Below are 19,536 nucleotides of genomic sequence, written 5' to 3'. Positions count from 1 at the left end.
ACAGACGCTCACTTACAAAGAGCCAAGATTTGCCCCCTCGTTGCTTTGCTGCCGGAGCCAGAGACACAAGAAGAAACCACGAAACGTCACGAGACTGGAGATGAAGTCAGGGGCTGGCCAGGTCATTTCCCTGCAATAGAAACACACGGAGCCAAATACCAGGGACATTTCTCATCCTGCTACGTTGAGGTGGGAAAGAAGAAAGCAAGCAATGGTTTTGGCTTGTTTGCTTTGGGAATTCGATTTTGGTGGCGTCACGCTGCCGAGGCCACATCAGCTGCGCAAACGCTCCTTCCCGGGGGAATTGAATCAAGCCTATAAAATCAAATGGAGCTAGGGATCTTTAAATCAAGAGCTAATGGAACATGACAGGGGAGCCACAGGAGTTCACCGTGCAGCTGTGGCGCTGCTTCAAAGCCAGGGGCTGGATGGAGGCCTGCGTGCGGAGAGGTTCCTCCATGCGCTGATCTCCTCTTGCCTGCAGAGCAAGGGGGTGCTCTGCAGAGCGGCGGCTTCAGAGGTGTTTGGCGGCGAGGGAGAATTCAGTGCAAGGCAGTATCTGCTCCGAGCCCCCTCTGTGGTTATCATTCGGCTGTCTCCAGGCTGATCCAGGGAGCAGCCGCGTGAGTCCAGCACAAGCTATAAGGTCAGGGGCATGGGACTGGGAAGAGAGGCGGACAGAGATGCTTGAATACATTGCTAGATGGGGTGAAGCCTGAAGTTTGCTTGCCCTTGCTGGGAGCAAGGACGGGGAATTTGGTCCAACATACCTCAGGGAGGGGGAAGGGGGGCATTGCTGGAATGCCCTCACTGCCACATGTCCAGGTTTGTCCAGGGTGGCAGTGGGTGGAGGTTATTTTTTTGGCCCAGAGGTGGCACAAGCCAGCACAGACATACCTTGGGAGCCTAACTCCCCCGTGCAGTTAATGGGACTGAGGATCCTGAGCCACTTAGGTATGCGTGAAGATTTTATTACCTTGGTATCCAATGAAGCACTTTGAAGGTCATTTGCATTTGGTGCATGACAGGAAGGGAAAGAAGGGGGCATCATTTTGCTCTTCCCTATGGTTTGTGAGCCGGACAGCAGGAGGGCACTCAGCCCTTTGCAGTGCTGTCCCTTAACGTTTACAGGGCCAGATTTTCAGAAGGACATCCTCTCACGGTACAACTGCCACGTGCCCTTCAAGACCTCCAACGCAGTGCCAACGAGCCGTGTGCGTGTGGTTTGCCCGTACCTTACAGGATATCACGGTTGCCATAACAGACAATATAACCGCATTACTTTGCTTGTTCCCTCTCAGTTTATAGCTACCTGAAGCCAGCTGTGAAGCTTGTTATTATGCCAAAAGCAGGGCTTAGCATTTGATGTGATTAGCTGAATATCTGACTACTCAAAACATCTGGGATCTCAAAGTGAATTACATGGGGCCCAACCAGCGGGAGCGAATAACATGTGGTTTCCTGCCTCGTTTCTACTTAGTACTTTTATGAGGAACATTAAACCGAGCTTTGATTTTTTAATGACTTGGTCCCACTTCCCCAGCTTCTGGACTTCTTTAGAAAAATTGAGAGCTACATAGTTCTCAGGTGAAGCAAGATTTATAGCCCCTGAAATCAATGGCACTATTCAACAGCTTCAGGTTGGGCACATGCTTAAGTTTCTGCTGAATTTGAGGCCTAATTAATCATGATGGGAAGAGGAAGAGGATGCCATCATACCAGTAGCTGAGACAAATCAAACCCAATTTCCTTGGAGAACTGATTCTGTGCTTAGAACCAGCGTAAATCAGGAATGAAACCATCGCAATGAGGAGGGTTTCAATGTGAGTAACCTCCAATACTTAAGGGAACAACTGAAAAAAAGCTCATTAAGTGTTAAAATTGATGTGAGTAGGGTGAAACGGTTCAATTCAGGAAGGGGCCTGGAGAACCGCAGAGGCGGCTGCTCCTCCTACGTCCCACACGTATGAGCACCAGTACAAGATACCTGTGGCCTGACACCACTGCAACAACATTGAAATGTAAAGAAACTGCAAGGCAGAAACAGGGTTAGAAATATTCCTCTCACCATGAAGTGATCTCAGCCATCAGCCAACTACATACAACCAGAAAAAAAGCTCATTCAGGGAAAATCAACCTTAACTTGTTAATAGGAAGAATAATAAAAATGGTTTCCTTTACCAGAAAGATTACAGCGAGACAATTAAATAAGGAGTGATTATCTTATAAAAAGCCTTTGGAAAGTGCCAAATTTGTATATTCTGCAAACCGACACAGATGTAGTTAAACTTCTGCAACTTTTCAGCTAGTGTTTGCCACACAAAAAAGGACCAGGTCTCACTAATAATTTAAGAGAATCAATTAACACTGTTTAATAAATACATAAAAGTATCTAGTCTTTTGTTTTTTCTTCAAATCTATAGTTTCAACAACAGTTAAGGATGATTGTCCCATGATTAACTAAGGCAAACTTGTTTTTGTGTGTCTCTTTTTTGTCTTTTTTTTTGTACAGAAAGCAATCACATAAAAATAGTTATAAATAGAAAAATTCCAAAGTTTTTTTTTCCCCCCACGGATAAATAGGAGGAAAAAATAAACCAAAACAAAACAAAAAGAAAAAACCAAACCAAAAAAACAACACCTTGCTTCAAGTTCTTGTAGATTATACAGTACTCAGCATCTTTGGATACTTTACAATGCTTCCAAATCGTAGACAAAGAACACCTGAAGTAACCGGCTGTCTGCAAAACGTGGTCGGTATAAGAACTCGGTACATGTACAAAAAAAAAAAAAAAGGTTTGATGCAGTTTTAAAAAGTCTTCTTTTCCTTTCCCACCTCTTTGTTGCACAGAGTCTTTGCAGATTTATTTTTGGAGGGTTGGTGGGGAAAAAATAGGATCAAGCAGTTCATCGGGATCAGCATGTTCCCAAACCAGGGAGGAATCGTTTGTGTCTGGAGTATTTGCCGACAAGGGGATGCAAAGGGAGGATGACTTTGAAGAGCGTACTCATTTTGGCCCATGAGTGTAAGAACATCAGTGCGCCAGTAGTGAGACCCTCACCGAACCGTGACTCTCAAGCAGCACCATCGAAGGATAAACTGAATGCTGAAAAAGCAAGCTATGGTTCTTCCCTTTGATCCTACTGAAATGGAAAGATAATAATAAAGGAGAGAGAATGCCCTCATCTTTAACATTGACATTTTTGAGTCCTGGTTCAATTTAAAACCAGTCTCTGGACTAGCTTCCTGCAGGTCATCAGACTATTAAAATGAAGTTATCACCACTGCTTAAAAGGGGAATGTGGGCACGTATTCCTAGCAATGGCCTCATTCGCTTGAGTATTTCATATTTTGTATGCTAAACTCCATCTTCTGAACTGACAAACTCTGAAGAAATACAATTTCTACTAGAGCCTGTTGACAGGCTGGTTTAGGGACTCTTTAGTATCATCTTTTACAGGGGGATCTCCTGAGTAGAGCTGTGAAAAAGAATTTGCCCAGAACTCTGTTTTCCTGCGAAAAGTGTGGATTCAGTCTTTGTTTCACCATCGTTTCACCAAGTGTTTTGTTTTAAAATAAAACCAGAAAATTCAAAACTCCCATTTTCCCAATGAAACAGGTGGCCCTTTTTGGGTGGAAATAATTTCAAATTTAAGATTTCCTCAGAGTGTATTAAACATATCTCTTTTTACACCCCCCCCCACAAGTCCATTTTGTTAAAAATTACATGTTTTGATTCACCCACAATTATTTTTTCCCAAACTTTTCATTGGCTAAACATCTTGATGATTGTTTTCATTCCCAAAGAGATTTTTCTCCCCCCGAATGGCTAAGAATAGCCACCCACAAGTTCATTTTTCACCCAGCTCTACTCCTGAGCAAAATTTAATCTTTTCCCTTTGTGTTCCCAGGTTATCACATGCACCATGATATCAGCACAATTCTGTCAAGGGGTTCAGATGTGTCATCTTGGCCACGGCTGACAAATACATGGACTGGATCCTCGGTGCTATTCACTGGTACAAGCTGAACTGATTTGCACTAAGAGGAATTTTGAGGGCCTTTTAGGGGGAAAGAAATGCCATTTGGTTGCAGGATTTAAAATAAAATCCTTTGGGACCAAAAGGGTCAAGTAATGTGAAGGTGGCAAAAAATGTGTTGGTGTTTATCAGCCTCCAGCTGAGCATCTGCCGTAGTGAATGGGCAACAAAGAGAGTGTCCCTCCGAAAAGGTGCCTTATGGAGATGACAACGACCTCCAAGCACGGGCAGGGGACATTTTCAGAAGCAGGTAGCAATCCAGCCACCCTGGAGCTGGATCTTTCTCACCTCTTCAGTGTTGGATTCTGCTAACCAAAGAGACGCTGTATCCGTGGTGGGGGGCTTGATCACCGGCAGCTAGTGACACCCTCATCCGACTCTGAGCCGAGCGCCCTAGGCATGGTCTGTAAAAGGGCGGTCTGAGGAAATGGCAGTGGTGGAGTCCCTGATAAGCCCAACCCAGGTTCCCTTGAACAAGCATCCGTCACAGAACAACAGCAGCAATCTCCAACTCAGAAGAATGGCCGCAGGCTGCTCATGCGCGGCTCTGAGCCCCACACCTGCCTGAAGTCCCGGGATGTAGTCTAGATCAGCGCGGGCGAGCAATCGGAGCGAGACGCGGAGAGACAGGTGAGAATCAGAAGTGGAGGGCAATCGTTTGCTCTTTACGGACGGTGCAGACTACAGCAAACCCATCGCTTGGACAGGAAAGGGCTTAGTTGCTAGCTTCAGAAATTGGGGCTAGGTGGTTTAGGCCAGCCAGGCCACTAAATCCTGTGCTCCACGGGTCTGGCAGAGGGAAATAGGGCCGCGCCGAGAGGCTGTCGTTGTGGCCAAGGGCAAAGGCAAAGATGCCCCCATTCCTTTCCATGTCCAGGTGCGTCCTCCCGAACAGCTTCATTTGGGTTTCTTCAAACTGGCTCTCCAGCTCTTGCAGATTGAGAGCAGACTTGGCCCCGCTCATAAAGTGCTTGGGGCTGGGGCCGGGAAGGCACATGGCCGCGCTGCCGAGATGGCTGCTCATCTCTTCCAGAGTGGGCGGCATCATGAAGCCCTTCTCTTCTGGCTGGCTGTTCTGTGCAAACAGTAAACTCGCCGCCCTCCAGGCCGCCGGCTTGCGTCCCCTCCGGGGCCGGGCTATCCGGCAGCTCTGCCTCTTGATGTGGCGGTGGAGGTGGTCGGAGCGGGTGAAGCTCTTGTAGCAGAACTCGCACTGGTAGGGCCGCACCCCGGTGTGAATGCGCATGTGGTTCTTCAGGTCGTAGTTGTGCACGAATTTGGCATTGCAGTGTATGCAGAGGTACGGCCTCTCCCCCGTGTGCTTCCGCATGTGGATTTTTAGCTTGTCCTGCCTACAAAACAAGAGGCAGGCGTCTGTTATCATTTGCTTGGCAGCTACGCTGACCTCTGCTGAAGAGGCTGCTGTGGAAACCAAGGCACTGAGCCCCTTGGGATGTAAGCCTGACAGCAGCATTGGTACAAACGATGCTCCTGCATTATGGTCCCTGCCCTTACTGTGCTCCAGACCCACCAGCCAGACAAGCTTTTGTAGTGCTAGCACTTGTTCAGACAGGCAGTGTCTGCCTCAACCAGTGTAATGGTATTAATGTAGCGGTACCAGTATAATTATCCTGGTACAGTTTAACTGCTGGATAATTTTACTGGCATAGCACTGTGTATGGGGGGGAGCTGTATCTATAACTGGTACAACTATATCAGTTCACATCTATATCTTTATACCAGCACAACTCTCCTGTCGAGACAAGCCTAGATCAATCCTGGATGCTCCATATGCTCCCATCTATCTACTCCAAGGAGAAGGTCTCATAACACCAGCTGTAATGGGCTCCTTAAGCCCAGCTCCTTTCAGCATCCTCATTAAGCTCTGCCCACTGGCCTTCACGTGGCTGTCTGCATTGAGACTGAGCTGGCATTTATCCCCTGGGCACCAGCGCAGAATCACACCATGGGAGGTTCAGGTAGGGGAATGGCACAATCTGCTTCTTCAGCTGGGTCTTACTGCTCCAGGGGCCAGTGCCCTAGCACTCCCCCTGCTTCCTACGCCCTTTGTAGCTGAAGGAAGAGAAAGGTCCTACCACAAATGAGGAACTGCAGTGAAGCAGGGCTTTTTGCAGAACATGCAAGGGGGAAGCGTGAAATTCCTCATGCGCCTTCCAGCTTGGTCCCCCTCAAGAGCCTCAAACATAGCCCAAATGAGCAAGCACTGAACCCAAGCACAGAAGAGCTTTCACACCCTCTTTACACTGGGAAGCTGGGGCAGAGGAAAGAAGCCAGGTTCCCAGTACAGGAGCATGCAGTCCTGTTAGCCATACGGGAGGTGCAATGTGGGCAGCCCTTTCCCTGGTGCCCTCACTGAACTGCACGGCTGAGATTTCCCACAGCCACAAAGTCCCGAGACCACTAGAAGTACCAGTCTATGTCAGCACTGGGCACCTTCTGGGCCCAATCCTGTGTAGCACTAAATTGCTCCCAGAAGGGCTTGGGAGCCTTCATCTCTGCATGATCCAGCCCTCATGAAGGGGCTTATGCAGCCTCGTCCTAATGACAGGGCTGTGGACCTAGCCCAGGTTCAAGTCCTGATCTCCGATCTCCCAGGCTCGCAATAGGTAAGGGCTCAGTGATGGCGGGCTGTTCCTGGAAGGTATGCCCAGTGTGGATCCCTAGAAATCCAGAATCACAGAAAACAAGTGTTGGAAGGGACCTCAGTAGGTAATCTAGTCCAACCCACCACTCAAACTAGGACCATCCCCACCTATATCAACCCACCCAAGGCTTTGTCTAGCTGGGTCTTAAAAACTTCCAAGGATGAAGATCCCAGAACCTCTCTGAATAACCTGTTTTACTACCTTCCTAGTGAGAAAGTTTTTCCTAATATCTAATCTAAACTTCTCCTGCTGCAACTTGAGCCCATTGCTCCTTGTCCTGTCATCTGCCAGCACTGAGGACAGTCCAGCTCCATCCTCTTTCGAACCCCCCTGCAGGGAGCTGAAGGCTGCTATTAAATCCCCTCTCAATCGTCTCTTCTCCAGACTAAATCAGCCCAGTTCCCTCAGCCTCTCCTCATAAATCATGTGCCCCAGCCCCCAAACCATTTTTGTTGCCCTCCACTGGACTCTCTCCAATTTGTCCATATCCTTTTTGTAGCAAGGGCCCAAAACTGGACACAGGACTCCAGATGTGGCCTCACTAGTGCTGAATAGAGGGGAATCATCACTTCCCTCAATCTGCTGGCAATGCTCCTACTAATGTGCAGATGAGGGCTGTCTCTGACAGGAGCCTAGTCCCCCTTTCTACATGAAATGGAGATTTCAGCACTGGAGATCAGGGAGGTTAAAATCTGTCAATGCTGGGTCTGGCCCAGGGACTGAGTGCCCATGATGTCCCTGGAAGCTACCCAAGCTGCTCCAGCATAGACCATGTTTTACATTTAGGACATGTCGTTTTTGAGGGATATCACATGCGGCTCCACACCGCACACACTTCCTACCACTTTGGGATCCTGCATCCAGTCCCAAAGAGCTCAAAACAAATGCTGTAATTGGAATATAGCAAAGGAAAATACAACCACTTCCCTCCCTCCAAACCCACATGGATATGCTGTAGGAAACAGCATGATTTGGGAGACAGCAGTGCTGCTGGTTAAACGATTCACTGCTCATCTTCCCTTCTGGCTTATACTTCCACTGAACACTAGATGTCTCGCAAGCTTTCGTTTGAAAAATGACCAACACTGTAGGGCTGGAGTATTGTAGCTGCGCTGGCCCAGGAAATAAATACTCAAGAATAAAGATTTTTTGGGGTGATGTCTTTTGTTAGACCGACTGGATATTTGAGAGAGATGTGAGATCAGCTTCTGGGACCTGAAGAAGCCCAAAACTTATCTAACATCTCTCCCAACTATTCAGTCAGCCCAATAAAGGACATCACTAAAAAAAACCCTGGCTTCTCTTCAGAACAGGTTAAGACTTTGGAGCTGCTGCAGTATCTGAGGTTGTCTTTTTATACCAATTACTGTTCACGGTGATATGCTAAGAGGCTGACACAACTATCTGAACACTTTAAGGTGACTGTGCAGTTCCACATACAGAGTAGAGGAGGCTTGTAAAGGAAAGGAGCATAAGCCAAGTGCCATTTGTTTGTAAAATAATTTTTTTAAAAATCCACAACCCTAGAAATATTTCTGCGAACACTCATTAAAAACTATTAGAATTAAATGATATTAGAATTAAACAGTTCTAATTGATTTTCTGTGAATGATTAAAGATTCCCCTGAAATATCTGCAACTACCAATACTGCAGCCATGTCTGAGAACGGGGGGTGGGAACGGACACGACGGACCTTTTTGGCAGCCACAAATTAGCCCTGCACCTTCCCCAATTACCATTTCAGTCTCCTTCCCCTGCCTGATCTCCTGCTCTGCTTTCTGCTCCTAGCCCTGAGCTCCCAGCCTTCATCAGCTCTCTGCTTTCTGCTTCCTGCCCTGTCTGCTGCTGTGTTGCCAGGCCCCTCCTTGATCGCATGCTGCTTGTGCCATGGGCTGACCACCCCTGCCCTCGCACATAAGCTCCTAAAAAGTGAACTCGCTATGAACTCTTGCTAACATAAAAACTGACAAAGTTACTTCAACTGTCCAACCACAGATCCATGCGGAAAGTAAGCAGCCAACGGAGCAGCCAAAATCAAATCTGATCTCTGCCATGCTTCCTGTTTCATTTATATACGATTTTACTTGTAACAGGGCTAAGGATTTTAGCATATTATACACATGCATGCATGCATGCATCCCCAACATGATATGACTGCAAAGCCAAGCATTCAAAAGTTAGGAAATCCAGACCTAAGGTTGTTCATGCTACCTTAATTCTGCCCCTTTGTGTGGATGCTTCAGGGGCCAGTTTTAATGGCATGATCCCACGCTGTTTGTTGAGTACTTCATTCAGCGCCCACAGCGGAAAGTGCTCAGTGAATGTGCAGCTAAACCAGTACTTTTGTTTTATCTGTAGTCCTGTGTGTGTGGTCCCAGGCATGGTATTCAAACCCTGCTCTGAAGACAGTTATAAATTACCCTATGGGCTTTTCTAAAGGGTTCATCATGATGGTATCTGTGTTCATATAAAGCATCAATACATTTGTTCTCACAATGCCCCTCTGAGATGGGGGTTATAATTAGCTCCATTTTACAGGTGGGACACGAAGGCCAGCAGAAATCAAGGTCAAAAGTCACTACCAATTTTGAATGCCCATTTTGAGACCCTAAGGCATTTAGTCAGTGTACTAAGTGCTGTAGAGCATGTAGGAGGGTCAAACCCCAGCTCCCGCAGACTTCACTTGCAGCTGGGAGTACTCAGCAGTCCTGCAGGTCGGACCTCTGGGTCTCAAGTCAGGCACCCAAAAAAATGAGAACCGACTACTTAGTGAGCACCTGCAAAAAGTATAGCTGGTGTGAGTTGTCCAGCGTCACAGAGCTGCTATGGCAGAGGCAAGATAAAAGCCTGAACCAGCAGGTTACCCTTTCTCTGTCTGCAGCCCTCTGCCCCATCCACACCACACCTTCCAGCTTTGCAAGTGCTGGTCTGATAGACCGATCTTCACTGCACGGTCCTACTCCACTGCCAAAGCAAGTCCATCTTGGGCACTGAATGCCCTGGGACAATGGCCAGTACCATAGTGCATATGCATGGTGGGGAGGGGAGGCACAAGTCACCTTAATTTTGCCATTTCCTAATTGCCAAAAGCTTGATTTCCCATTAAATCAGGAGGTTTTCTCGTCCCTGGTGGGAGGTGGCCACTAACAGCACAGGAGAGCATGTCCCCCTACTCTCAGGGACTGCAGCACAGCAGTCAAAATCTGAACAGCCCCAGGCTGAAGCGAATGCAGTGCAGGCAGCATCTTCAGGGAATTGAACTGCTAATATGTAAGCAGCCTCTACTGCGCGCACACAAAGTTCAGGTTTTCAGAGGCTTGCAACTTGACCAAATTTGGGTGGATTTTCACCAGGACAGAAAAAAAATTCTTCCGTGCCACAAAGGCCTCCTTGTGGCTAAATCCTAAGTCCCCCCTCTAGAGGGTGCTAACGCTTTTCAGAGAAAACCGGCTAAGTTTTGGGACGTGGGCAAAACAACCTATTTTCCCCTTGCCTTGTTCTCAGACACGGCTGAGCCACACTGAGCAAGGCGACAGGCCTGGAAAAACTCAGCCCAGATCTGGCAGGGTTATAAGGAACCGAAAACATCACTTCCAATGAGAAGTGGTGGGCAATCTTAATAATAGGCAAACCCCCCAGCCCTGCCTGTCATCTAATTGAAAAGTTTTTAGGTAATTGTTAACCTACCAGGATGCCTAAGAAACAAGCGGGATGGCAGGATTGTATAATATAATACACGTGACTTATTCAGAGCAACAGCTGTCAGGAGCAAAAGAGCCGAAATCCTTTAGCACCTGCTGCAGAAGCAACACGACAGCAGCTCTTAATCATGCCAGTGAATTAAGGTGTGAAAGGTTTTTTCCTTGGTAAAAATGGCCACGGTCACATGATTTGGAGCACCAAGAGAGGTTCACGGGGAACATGTAACTGTGTGATCTTCCTTCAATCTGTCCTTCCACACCCTCCATGGTGTCATGCTCCTGGGATAGAGCCAAGTTTCAGTTAGTCCTAGACCCGGCACAGACTTTTATAGCTTGTTCTTCTGCTATGGATATGCCCAAGAAAGCTGATGGGAGCCCTTGATGTTTAAGGTAAAGCATAGGCATGAACCTCTACCAAATTCAGCCCCTCGATTATAAATTCTTTGGGGCAAAGACTATGCATATTCATGCGTATGTGTGTGGTTCAAAAGGAAGATGCTGTGGGCCCAGGAAGAGGACTAGAGAGAGGAGCTGCATTAGGGAGCTTTCCACCTTTTGTGGCCTAGTGGGCAAAACACTAGGCTGGGACTCAACTAACCTGGCTTCTATGCCCAGCTCTGCCACTGACTGACCAGCGGACCTTGGGCATCTCACTTTCCTTCTCTGTGCCTTATTTGTCTCCCCTGGAAAATGGGGATAGCAACCCCAACTCCCTCTGGAAGGATCTTGGAGGTTTTGGTGAAGGAAAGAGCCCGGTATTATCATCCTTACCATCAGTAACTGGCTTAGGTGGGGTGGGTCTGCAATTCATCAGCGAAGTTAATTTCCCTACTAGCAGTTATCCATCACACCGCCACACCCCGGAGTAATTGGCCCTGCTGCGAGTGGCCTCACCAATGCAGCTGGCCAACTGCTTAGCAGGCAGAGGCAGGGCCACATAGCTACTCCCTGCAAAACAGTCCTTCCAAGTGAGGGCTGAGGCCCATTGCACTGTTGCTCCCTGCTGGGTGGCTGAATGATGACTGTCTATGTCCAGAGCTGATTTAGGTAGTGTTAGAGGGATGTTGAAGCTGTGATGGTGCAAAAGAATGACTGACATTCAAAAGCTTGTCTGACTTTATCCCAACTACATAGTTGGTCCAATAAAAGAGATCAGCCTAAGAAATCCTTGCCTCTCACTGAGCTGATCTAGCACTTCTGAGCACCAGCCCTCATGCAAATAGGTGTGGGGTAACTCAGAAAGCAGGCACAAATTATCCCCAGTCATTAATTAATACCAGGTATCAGCCATTCCCTCTAAACACCAGGGCTAGCCAGATCATGTTGTATGCAGTAGCCTGAGGCAGGACACTCAGTGCATTGTAATGCGGTATAAGCTGGGCTGATGGAGCCTAGCATGGAAATTTATTTTCAGGTCAAATCCCCTTCATCTGCATAAATTACATTTGAATATTATCACAGGAACAAGAGAGGAAAAGGCGGGCGTGATGCAGGAGCGCCCCAGGTATCTGCCCATTGTCAGGTGCTATGCTTCACCGGCTGTGCACCGTGTTTTCAAATAGTTCACTCTGCCAAGTCCAATAGGGCTTACTCTCTTTCACAGGCAGCAGCTCAAATGCTGAGCTCTCATCAGAAAGCTTTGCCATTATGGCCGAGATTTTACTTGTTAGATGTTAATTGTACCCAGCAAGTGCTGAACCATTTGTTGCTGCTCACCAATTTCATTTGCCAACCTTTTGAGAGAAGGGTTGCACAGTGTTGTGCGTGTGTATCCTGCTCTGAGTGCACCCCAGCTGATTCCCACTGGCTTGGGGGAGAGGAGCCCTACTGAAGGCCCCAGAGTTGCAGAGACCGGACATCAACATAGGATTTAGCTTGCAGACTTCAACCTCATCCCCCGGGAAGAATGCACCATCCTCGCAAGTCTTTGTAACTGGCACATAATACTCAGAGCATGACTTTGGCCCCAGGGTGGACACAGACAGTCATGCTTAAACATGTGTTAGCAGATCATGGCCCACCCTCCTACCCAAAACATTGTGCCAGAGAAAATACGCTAGTTTACCCACAGCGTATTTCCTATTACATGTATATGTATGTACTTCCGCTGCTTGTTTTACCTAGAAACCTCCATTGATTTTTTTCCACTGGCTGTGGTCAGGCCTGTCTTTCTGCCATTGATTCACTGTGGTAAATTGTGATCTAGCTGGAAACATTACATCCTTTATTTAACTCTTGGATGATAAGTTGTTATCTTAGCAAGACAGGGCCTGATCCCAAACCACTGAGAGCAATGGGAGTTGCAATGAGGACTTTAAATCAGGCCTGTAGCTCCTTGCAATTCACTTTACTTCTACAGCAAAGGAGACATTGCTTAAATGTTTGTGTCTCTGTGGAACTGCTTGCTCCACTGAGGCTTCCTCTCGTTCCAGCCCCTACCCTGCCACGTGCCAACCTGCTTCATACTCCACAGTCAATACTGCTAGACTAAATACATCCACCGGTGCTTCACCACGGCACGCCCTCCCCTCCTCCCCCTATCCACCTCCCATGAGGCCGCTCTGCTGCAGCTGGCAGTAAGGATCAGTGCACACCTGGTAAAGCGAACTTCACAGATATTGCACATATACGGCTTTTCCCCGGTGTGAGTCCTCATGTGCCGTGGCAGCTTCCCGGCCCCCATGATGACTTTGTTGCAGATCGGACACTGCTGAGACGCCTTGGGCTTGATCTTCCTTTCTTCCTCCAGGGGCCAGGGAGGAAAGACTCCTCCTAAGTGGGCGGCACTTAGAAAGTTGAGATAAGCATTATAGTCATTCTCTGCTTTAATGTGGCCTAAGTGACCTCCAGGGTTGTTGGTGAACATATCCCTGAAGAAGTCATTGGGGAAAGGAGCTGGAGGGAGCTCTTCTTTCTCTTCTTCCTCCTTAATCTTCCTCTTTTTGATCACCAGGTCCAAAGGGCCGTTGTCCACTTGCTGCTCTTCCAGCTGGGGAAAGGGACTGAAATCTCCATTCCACAAATGGGGAAAGAAGCCTGGGGTAAAAGGAGATAGAGCTGGCCTCCTGTCGGGCATGTTTGCCTTAGGGTACAGGTTTTCCCTAAGTAACGACTCAATGGAAAAGTCTCGTATCACACCTAAGTGTCCAGATGAGCTATTGGCTGGGTAATGGTTTGGAAAGTCACTAGGTGCTTCTGTGTATGCTTCGGTAAGATCAGACTTTGACGGGCTTTGGTGGCAGCTGACTTCTTGGACATCCGTGAGGTTCTCCTGATTCACAAAATCTTCCCCTTCTTCCTCCTCTTCCTCCTCCTCCTCTTCCTCATCCTCATCTTCTTCATCATCGTCATCTTCATCCTCTTTATCATCGTCCTCTTCCGGCTCTCTGTCAGGCTCCATGATTTCAAGGCATACATTGATAATGCACTGGATCTCCAGCATCTTGGCTGCGTTGAGGATATGCTTGACGTTTGAGGTGGTGATGGTCAGAGTTGAAGTGTAGGCAAACTCGAGGATGGCAGAAAGTGCTTCAGGCTTGACAAAGTCAATCTCGTAAACATAGGGCTGGTCTGTTAAAGTGCCGGTAGTGAAGAGTTTTTTAAAGTACTTGCTGCAGGCAGCAAGAACAGACCTGTGGGTCCTGTACTCCTGGTCCTGGACAATGAGGATGACGTCACAGAGCAGGCCATCGTGCCGCTGTTCGTTTAAGCCACACAGGATTTCGCTGCTGTGGTTTGGGAATGGGATCCCAATAAGATCTTCAATGCCATCGGCCATATTCTCATGTAGAGCCCTAGAAGAGACCACAACACAGTGAGGAATTAGATAACAGTGTCTAAGTGAGGTTACAGAGCTGCACAACGTGGCCTTCTCTGCCCTTGCTCTCTGTGATCTTCTCTTCAGTCCCCAGCTTCCCACTTCTCTTTCCAAAACACTGCTGACACAGTCATAAGCGGCTCCTGATCCTACAAACGTGTCCATTCCTCTGCACCGATTCTCACCTCACAATCATGCTCCCTCAAAGCTGCCCAGGATTTCACCCGCCTCAGCTGCTCACTACGGTCCTCCCAGCCCTCTCTCCCTTTGTCTCCTCTTCCCATTCTCATCTCCCTGCCCCATTCAGGCTGTTACCGATCTCTGGGACAGGCTCCCGCTGTTTATCCATGAACTGCCCTCCCTCCTCCTTCATATCCCTCCTCCAGGAATCCTTTTTTTTTTTGATCCCCTCATTTCTTGATGCCTCCTGCATTCTTCCATGACCAGTTTATTGTCCCAGCTTTTCTCATCTGAGTGGTTGGCCAAGCCCTTTGGGGCAGAACCCATGCTTTGCTAGGCACCCATCAGTATTGACATTATTATTTCAAAGGAGTAACAATAACAAGGACGCACCCTTTATGCAATCACTTTAATGCAATCACATTGTGACCAGCCTCCTCTCTATCGTGCCAGGGACTACATGACATGGTTGTCTGCAATAGCACAGGGCTGGTCCTTATGACTCAGAAGGTCCCTACCTGTCCTATATTCCACGGTAACACTCATGACACTGTCCTGTTTAGCTATAACATGCTGCTTCAGCACAGGAGAGCAAACCTACTGCTGTGTATGCAGAGACCCATTTGGGATGTCCTGAAATGCCCCATCCTACTGCTAGGAGGGGAGAGGACTGGCCAAGGGTGGCATGGGTAAGCGGTCCCATCACATTGTACACCCAGATGGAAGACAACCAAGTGCCTGCATTGACCTGTAGCAATGGGGAGACACTGCTAGCTACCAGGGTTACCAGTCAAGTATCAGCAATGACACAGGTGGGTGCAGAGCACTCATGCCTCCAACTGGGTTTAGAGGTGGGTTAGGGTTGTCTAAATCCTTAAGCTTTCACCTCTTCTACGCACTGGCTGCATGCTCACGTGTAACTCCCAGAACATTATCAAATGCACTTTGCTTCTGTCAAAGGCCTCCATCGCTCCCCCACAAGCTGCTTATGCTTCAAAAGGGAATCTGAAAGCAAAAAGCCTACGCCCCAAAGGAAAACCTGATAGTAACAGTGTCCTAGGAGTTTTATCTGTACGACATTTCCTCTTTTAAATGGTTCCAAGAGATCATCCACATGAGAAATCCCAGGGAAGGAGAGACAATTCCTCTGGCAGGCTAGGAATACATTACTAGTGTCACATGCAGAATATATAAAACAGCTGGAATAACTTTGAATGCATTAACCCTTCAGAAACTCCCAAGGTACAGAAGGGGGAGGGAGGGGAGGAGAGAGTGCAAATGCAATTTCATGTCTAGGACTCCAAACCTGCAGACCCTCCTCATGCAGTTCCCAGCGGGCACCACTGTCCACTGGCAATTTTCTAAAGAAACCCTGGCAGGGCTGGAGGAGCTGGAGATTGGTTCCCCACCCTGCTGCTGCTGGGCTATGCATGCTGGGGAAGGTTTCCTGCAGGTCCCTCTCCCTGCCCAGGTCTGCAACACCTCTTGGGGCTTTTCTATGCCAGAGGTGAGCTCTGCCACCATTGACTCGTACATGCCTTATCCGTGTCCCACTCACCCAAGTCTACTGGCTTGCTCTAGACCTGGAAGTACATCAGTGATGCTGCTCTCAGCTCATCCCTTTGTGCCTGCTCTTGAGCCCTTCCTGTGGGACTGAGAGCAGTCACTGAGAACGTGTCCAGGATAGCTTCACTGGAAGGCTTGGTGGATGGGGCCTGGGCAGGGTGCATTCAGTCTTCCCCACCCTTCCACCACTGCCATCACAGCAATGTAGAGAAGGTCTTTGCGTCCTGGAACGGGTCTGTACCACCAACAAATCACACCAGGGAGCATCACAGCAAGCCCTGCGTCACCCTCCCTGCACCCATTATGTCCCCAAATCAGTGTTGATGGAGCTGCCTTAGTGTGGCATTGGGCATGTGCTGATAAACTCTCTCACAGGAGAGCTTATTGGTGCACTCCCAGTGGCTTCTCCTCTCCCAGCCCCCAAATTCCTCCTTTTCTGCCTCCTCCCACTGCTTCCCCACCGGCCGCATGTTCTGCCAGGCTGCCCACCTTTTCAGCTGCCCCCGGGAGGAGTCCCAGGCCCCAGATCGCTGCTCACCAGCACGGCCTGTGTCTCCCCCGGCTCGAAGAGCAGAGGGAGAGGAGGGACTGGGGCTGGCTGACGGAGGCTAGCACGGGTCACAGAGGCAGCACTCAGTAGTCAGACCCTCCTGTCTTGCTGTGCCGCAGCCTTGGCTGGGTCTGAAGCCCTGAAGGATTGGCTGGTGAAACCTTGCAGTCATGGCCCAACCAAACATTGACTTAGTGTGTGACTTGGCAGTCATTAAGGTCATCGGGGGTTTTGCCCTCATAGGGGCAGCAAGACCCAGTCCGAAGGGCTTCCTAATGGCATCCTGTGGGCTGGGAAGGCCTCGGTGCAAGCCGAATGGCCAGACTATCTGGCAAGGCTTCCTGTGAGAAGGGAGTTCTCAAGCACTGGCGCTTCCCTCCTCCTGCCCACGGCCGAATCAATGCCCAGCAGAGACCTTGTGGTTATCTCTTCCCTCCTCGCCCACCTCCACACCCAGGCAGCTAGTGTTTGGCAGTTATGTGGGAGCAAACAAGCCAAGGCCTTGGGAAAAGAGGAAAATTATCCTCAGTGCCACCCAGCTGCCTTCAGACCACCTCCAGCCCCCCTACATGAAGCAAAAGCCGGATCAGAAAATCAACCTGCATGACAGCCAAGACTGCACAGATCTGCCTCCATGTACCACTCCACCACTGTCCCCAAACAGCTGCTGGGGGAGCAGTGGGGACTGAACTCACTCCCAGCTGATCTACAAGCTGCAGAAAAAGGCCCTTTAGCACTCCTCAAATCCTGGATGTGAGGTGAGACAGCCTCCCTGGATAGGCCCTGAGCGCATGGCCAGCACTACTTGCAGCGCTCTGTCTTGGGTGTGCTTATTGGCACGGACTCAGGGTTGCCCCAAGGCAGCGTCATTGACCCGTTTCCAGGATTTTGTATCGGGGAACAGGAGCAAGAGGGTGGGCAAGCATCACGGCAGGCATCGCCCACAAGCTGTGATTAGCAGGCACCCTGCCTAGCTACTGTGAAGACCTAAAGCATCTCCCATTTAGGAATCCCAAAGAGCTTGGAAAGAACCAGTGTCTGGACCACACAACACTTGGACTAGGGGGATCCCATTGGCTCCATTTTACAGATGGGGAAGCTGAGGAGCAGTGAGGAAGGGGACTTGTCCCAAGTCATAGTGAACTCCTGACAGAGCCTGGGAGAGGCCATAATGATTACCTCCTCCAGCATCCAGCACCGTGTGGGCCACAGAACTTTACCTAGGAAGTTATTCAGATATCAGGCCCAAGCTACAGCCTAGCTTTTGGAAAGGTATGCTGGGGAGACTTAAAGCCAGCAAGTGATGGTGGCACCCTACTGGCATGGTGTGTGTAGTGTGAGTGACATTGCTCCAGCCTGCCTGGCCCAAAGAAGAAAAGAGGACCTGCCACTATTAGCAGGTATAAGAGTCTTTCTTCAGCCAAAGTTACTGAGGTCTCCGCTTTAGGCCTGAAGAACAAGGAGTTTAGTCTTTGATCTCCTGGTGGGTGCACGGTCCGCACAGTCATTACGTCTGTTGTCTGCAACAAATGGGTTCATTACAGAACGCTGTCCTTAATCACGTTCAGCTGCTTTCCTAACAATTAGTCCAACTGAGTCCAGAAAGCCTGTCATAAGATATTTCTTTATAGTAGCTATTAAACAAAAGTAAAAGGGTGGATTATTAAGCAGACATAAGATAATAAAGAGGCTTAAGGAGGGCTGTGACCAGTCAACTTTCCTTTTAGAATCTGAATCCTAATAACAGGAACGTAGAACGAAGATTGCTCCACTATCCCTTAAAAGTTCTCCTGGAAAGTGATACCATCATTGCATTTTTTAAGCCTTCTACTGCTAATCCCTAAAATCACAGCAACTGAAAAAAGATAAGAATATTCCCATCCACCCATTGACCCATGCATATGTATAATCAGTTTACTCTGTATTTCACAGTCCAAGGAAAACCTGGTGTCTTGTTTCTCTGGGGGCAGTTGTCCACTTTGCACTTTTCCTGTTTCCACGTGACAAAAATCGCCATTTGAGACTAAGTCACTTCTCTTTGTTTGTGAGGGTCTTCCATGCAACAGCAAAGGAAAGGGTAAAACAATTAACAGATAGGCAAAAGGCATTAAAAACCACAGAAGTTTAGCAAGGTGTGGGGAGGATGGAAACTGGACAGACGATGCACCTGAAATGATCTGCAACTCTCTTCCAGAACCTGAATCGAGTTTCATAGATTCATAGATTTCATAGACATTGGGGCTGGAAGGGACCTCGGAAGATCATTGAGTCCAGCCCCCCGCCTGGAGGGCAGGAAGTCAGCTGGGGTCATAGGATCCAAATCTCTTTCTTCCGTAGTGCTAGTTGTCACAACCCAAAGTTGTGGTTTTTCTTGTTTGTTTGTGCTTCGGCATCGCTAAATCATGTTCCTGCCAAATTACAGCATTTTTGCACGGTGGAGTGTTCTGTTGTAACGGAGAACCCGCGTGCAGGAGTTTTTCCCGCCAGTTCTGTAGCTTTCTTTGCATCGTGCATTTCTTTTGCATTATGGTGATGCACGGTACAAGGAAGTTCCCGCCATTTGTATTAAGATTTCTGCCACATTATTGGCCGATCTTAATATAGGCACACGTGGCGGCTAGCTATTGGCTTGCTAGCCGTACAAAAGGCTTGGGTAGTTTCCGCCCAAGTCGGAGAGAGAGAAAGCACGTGGAGTTCGGGAAAGGAGCGTGAGGATTTCTAAGCGCTGCTGATCCCTACGAACCCAGCTTTTTCCTTAAGAGGGCAACAGAGGTTTAATTTGTCAAACCCACGGAGCTTCAACAACTCTGGGGGACCTATTTACCGAACCCTCGGAGCCTTAACAACTCCGAGGCACATAACCTCTAGCCTCTCCCCGTCGCCGATCGCAGTCTAAGATGTATCCCTATCCTATGGACCCAATTGTCGAACCCACGGAGTCTTAACAGCTCCGGGGGACCTGGGAACCGAGTGAAACCCACAGAGATTCAGCTGCTCCGTGAGAGAGAATTGTT

The 19,536-nt window shown here is 48.6% G+C and overlaps 1 protein-coding gene across 1 annotated transcript in view; it reads right to left on the bottom strand.

Annotated features, from left to right (window-relative positions):
* Positions 1 to 2,758: 2,758 nt before the first annotated feature.
* The window catches only part of ZBTB7C (zinc finger and BTB domain containing 7C), a 116,561-nt gene continuing 99,783 nt past the window's right edge, over positions 2,759 to 19,536 (bottom strand). Inside the window, exons 2-3 of the mRNA XM_006037177.2 lie at positions 13,004 to 14,203; positions 2,759 to 5,393 (exon numbers count right to left, since the gene is read on the bottom strand). Coding sequence (XP_006037239.1) covers positions 4,757 to 5,393; positions 13,004 to 14,187 — 1,821 coding nt within the window. The 5' untranslated portion in view covers positions 14,188 to 14,203 and the 3' untranslated portion in view covers positions 2,759 to 4,756. The remainder of the gene's footprint in view (positions 5,394 to 13,003; positions 14,204 to 19,536) is intronic.

Source organism: Alligator sinensis, unplaced genomic scaffold, assembly GCF_000455745.1.
Source record: "Alligator sinensis unplaced genomic scaffold, ASM45574v1 scaffold1489_1, whole genome shotgun sequence".
NCBI lineage: Eukaryota > Metazoa > Chordata > Crocodylia > Alligatoridae > Alligator > Alligator sinensis.
The sequence above is the reverse complement of the archived record's forward strand: the minus strand, read 5'-3'. Positions and strand labels throughout refer to the sequence as shown.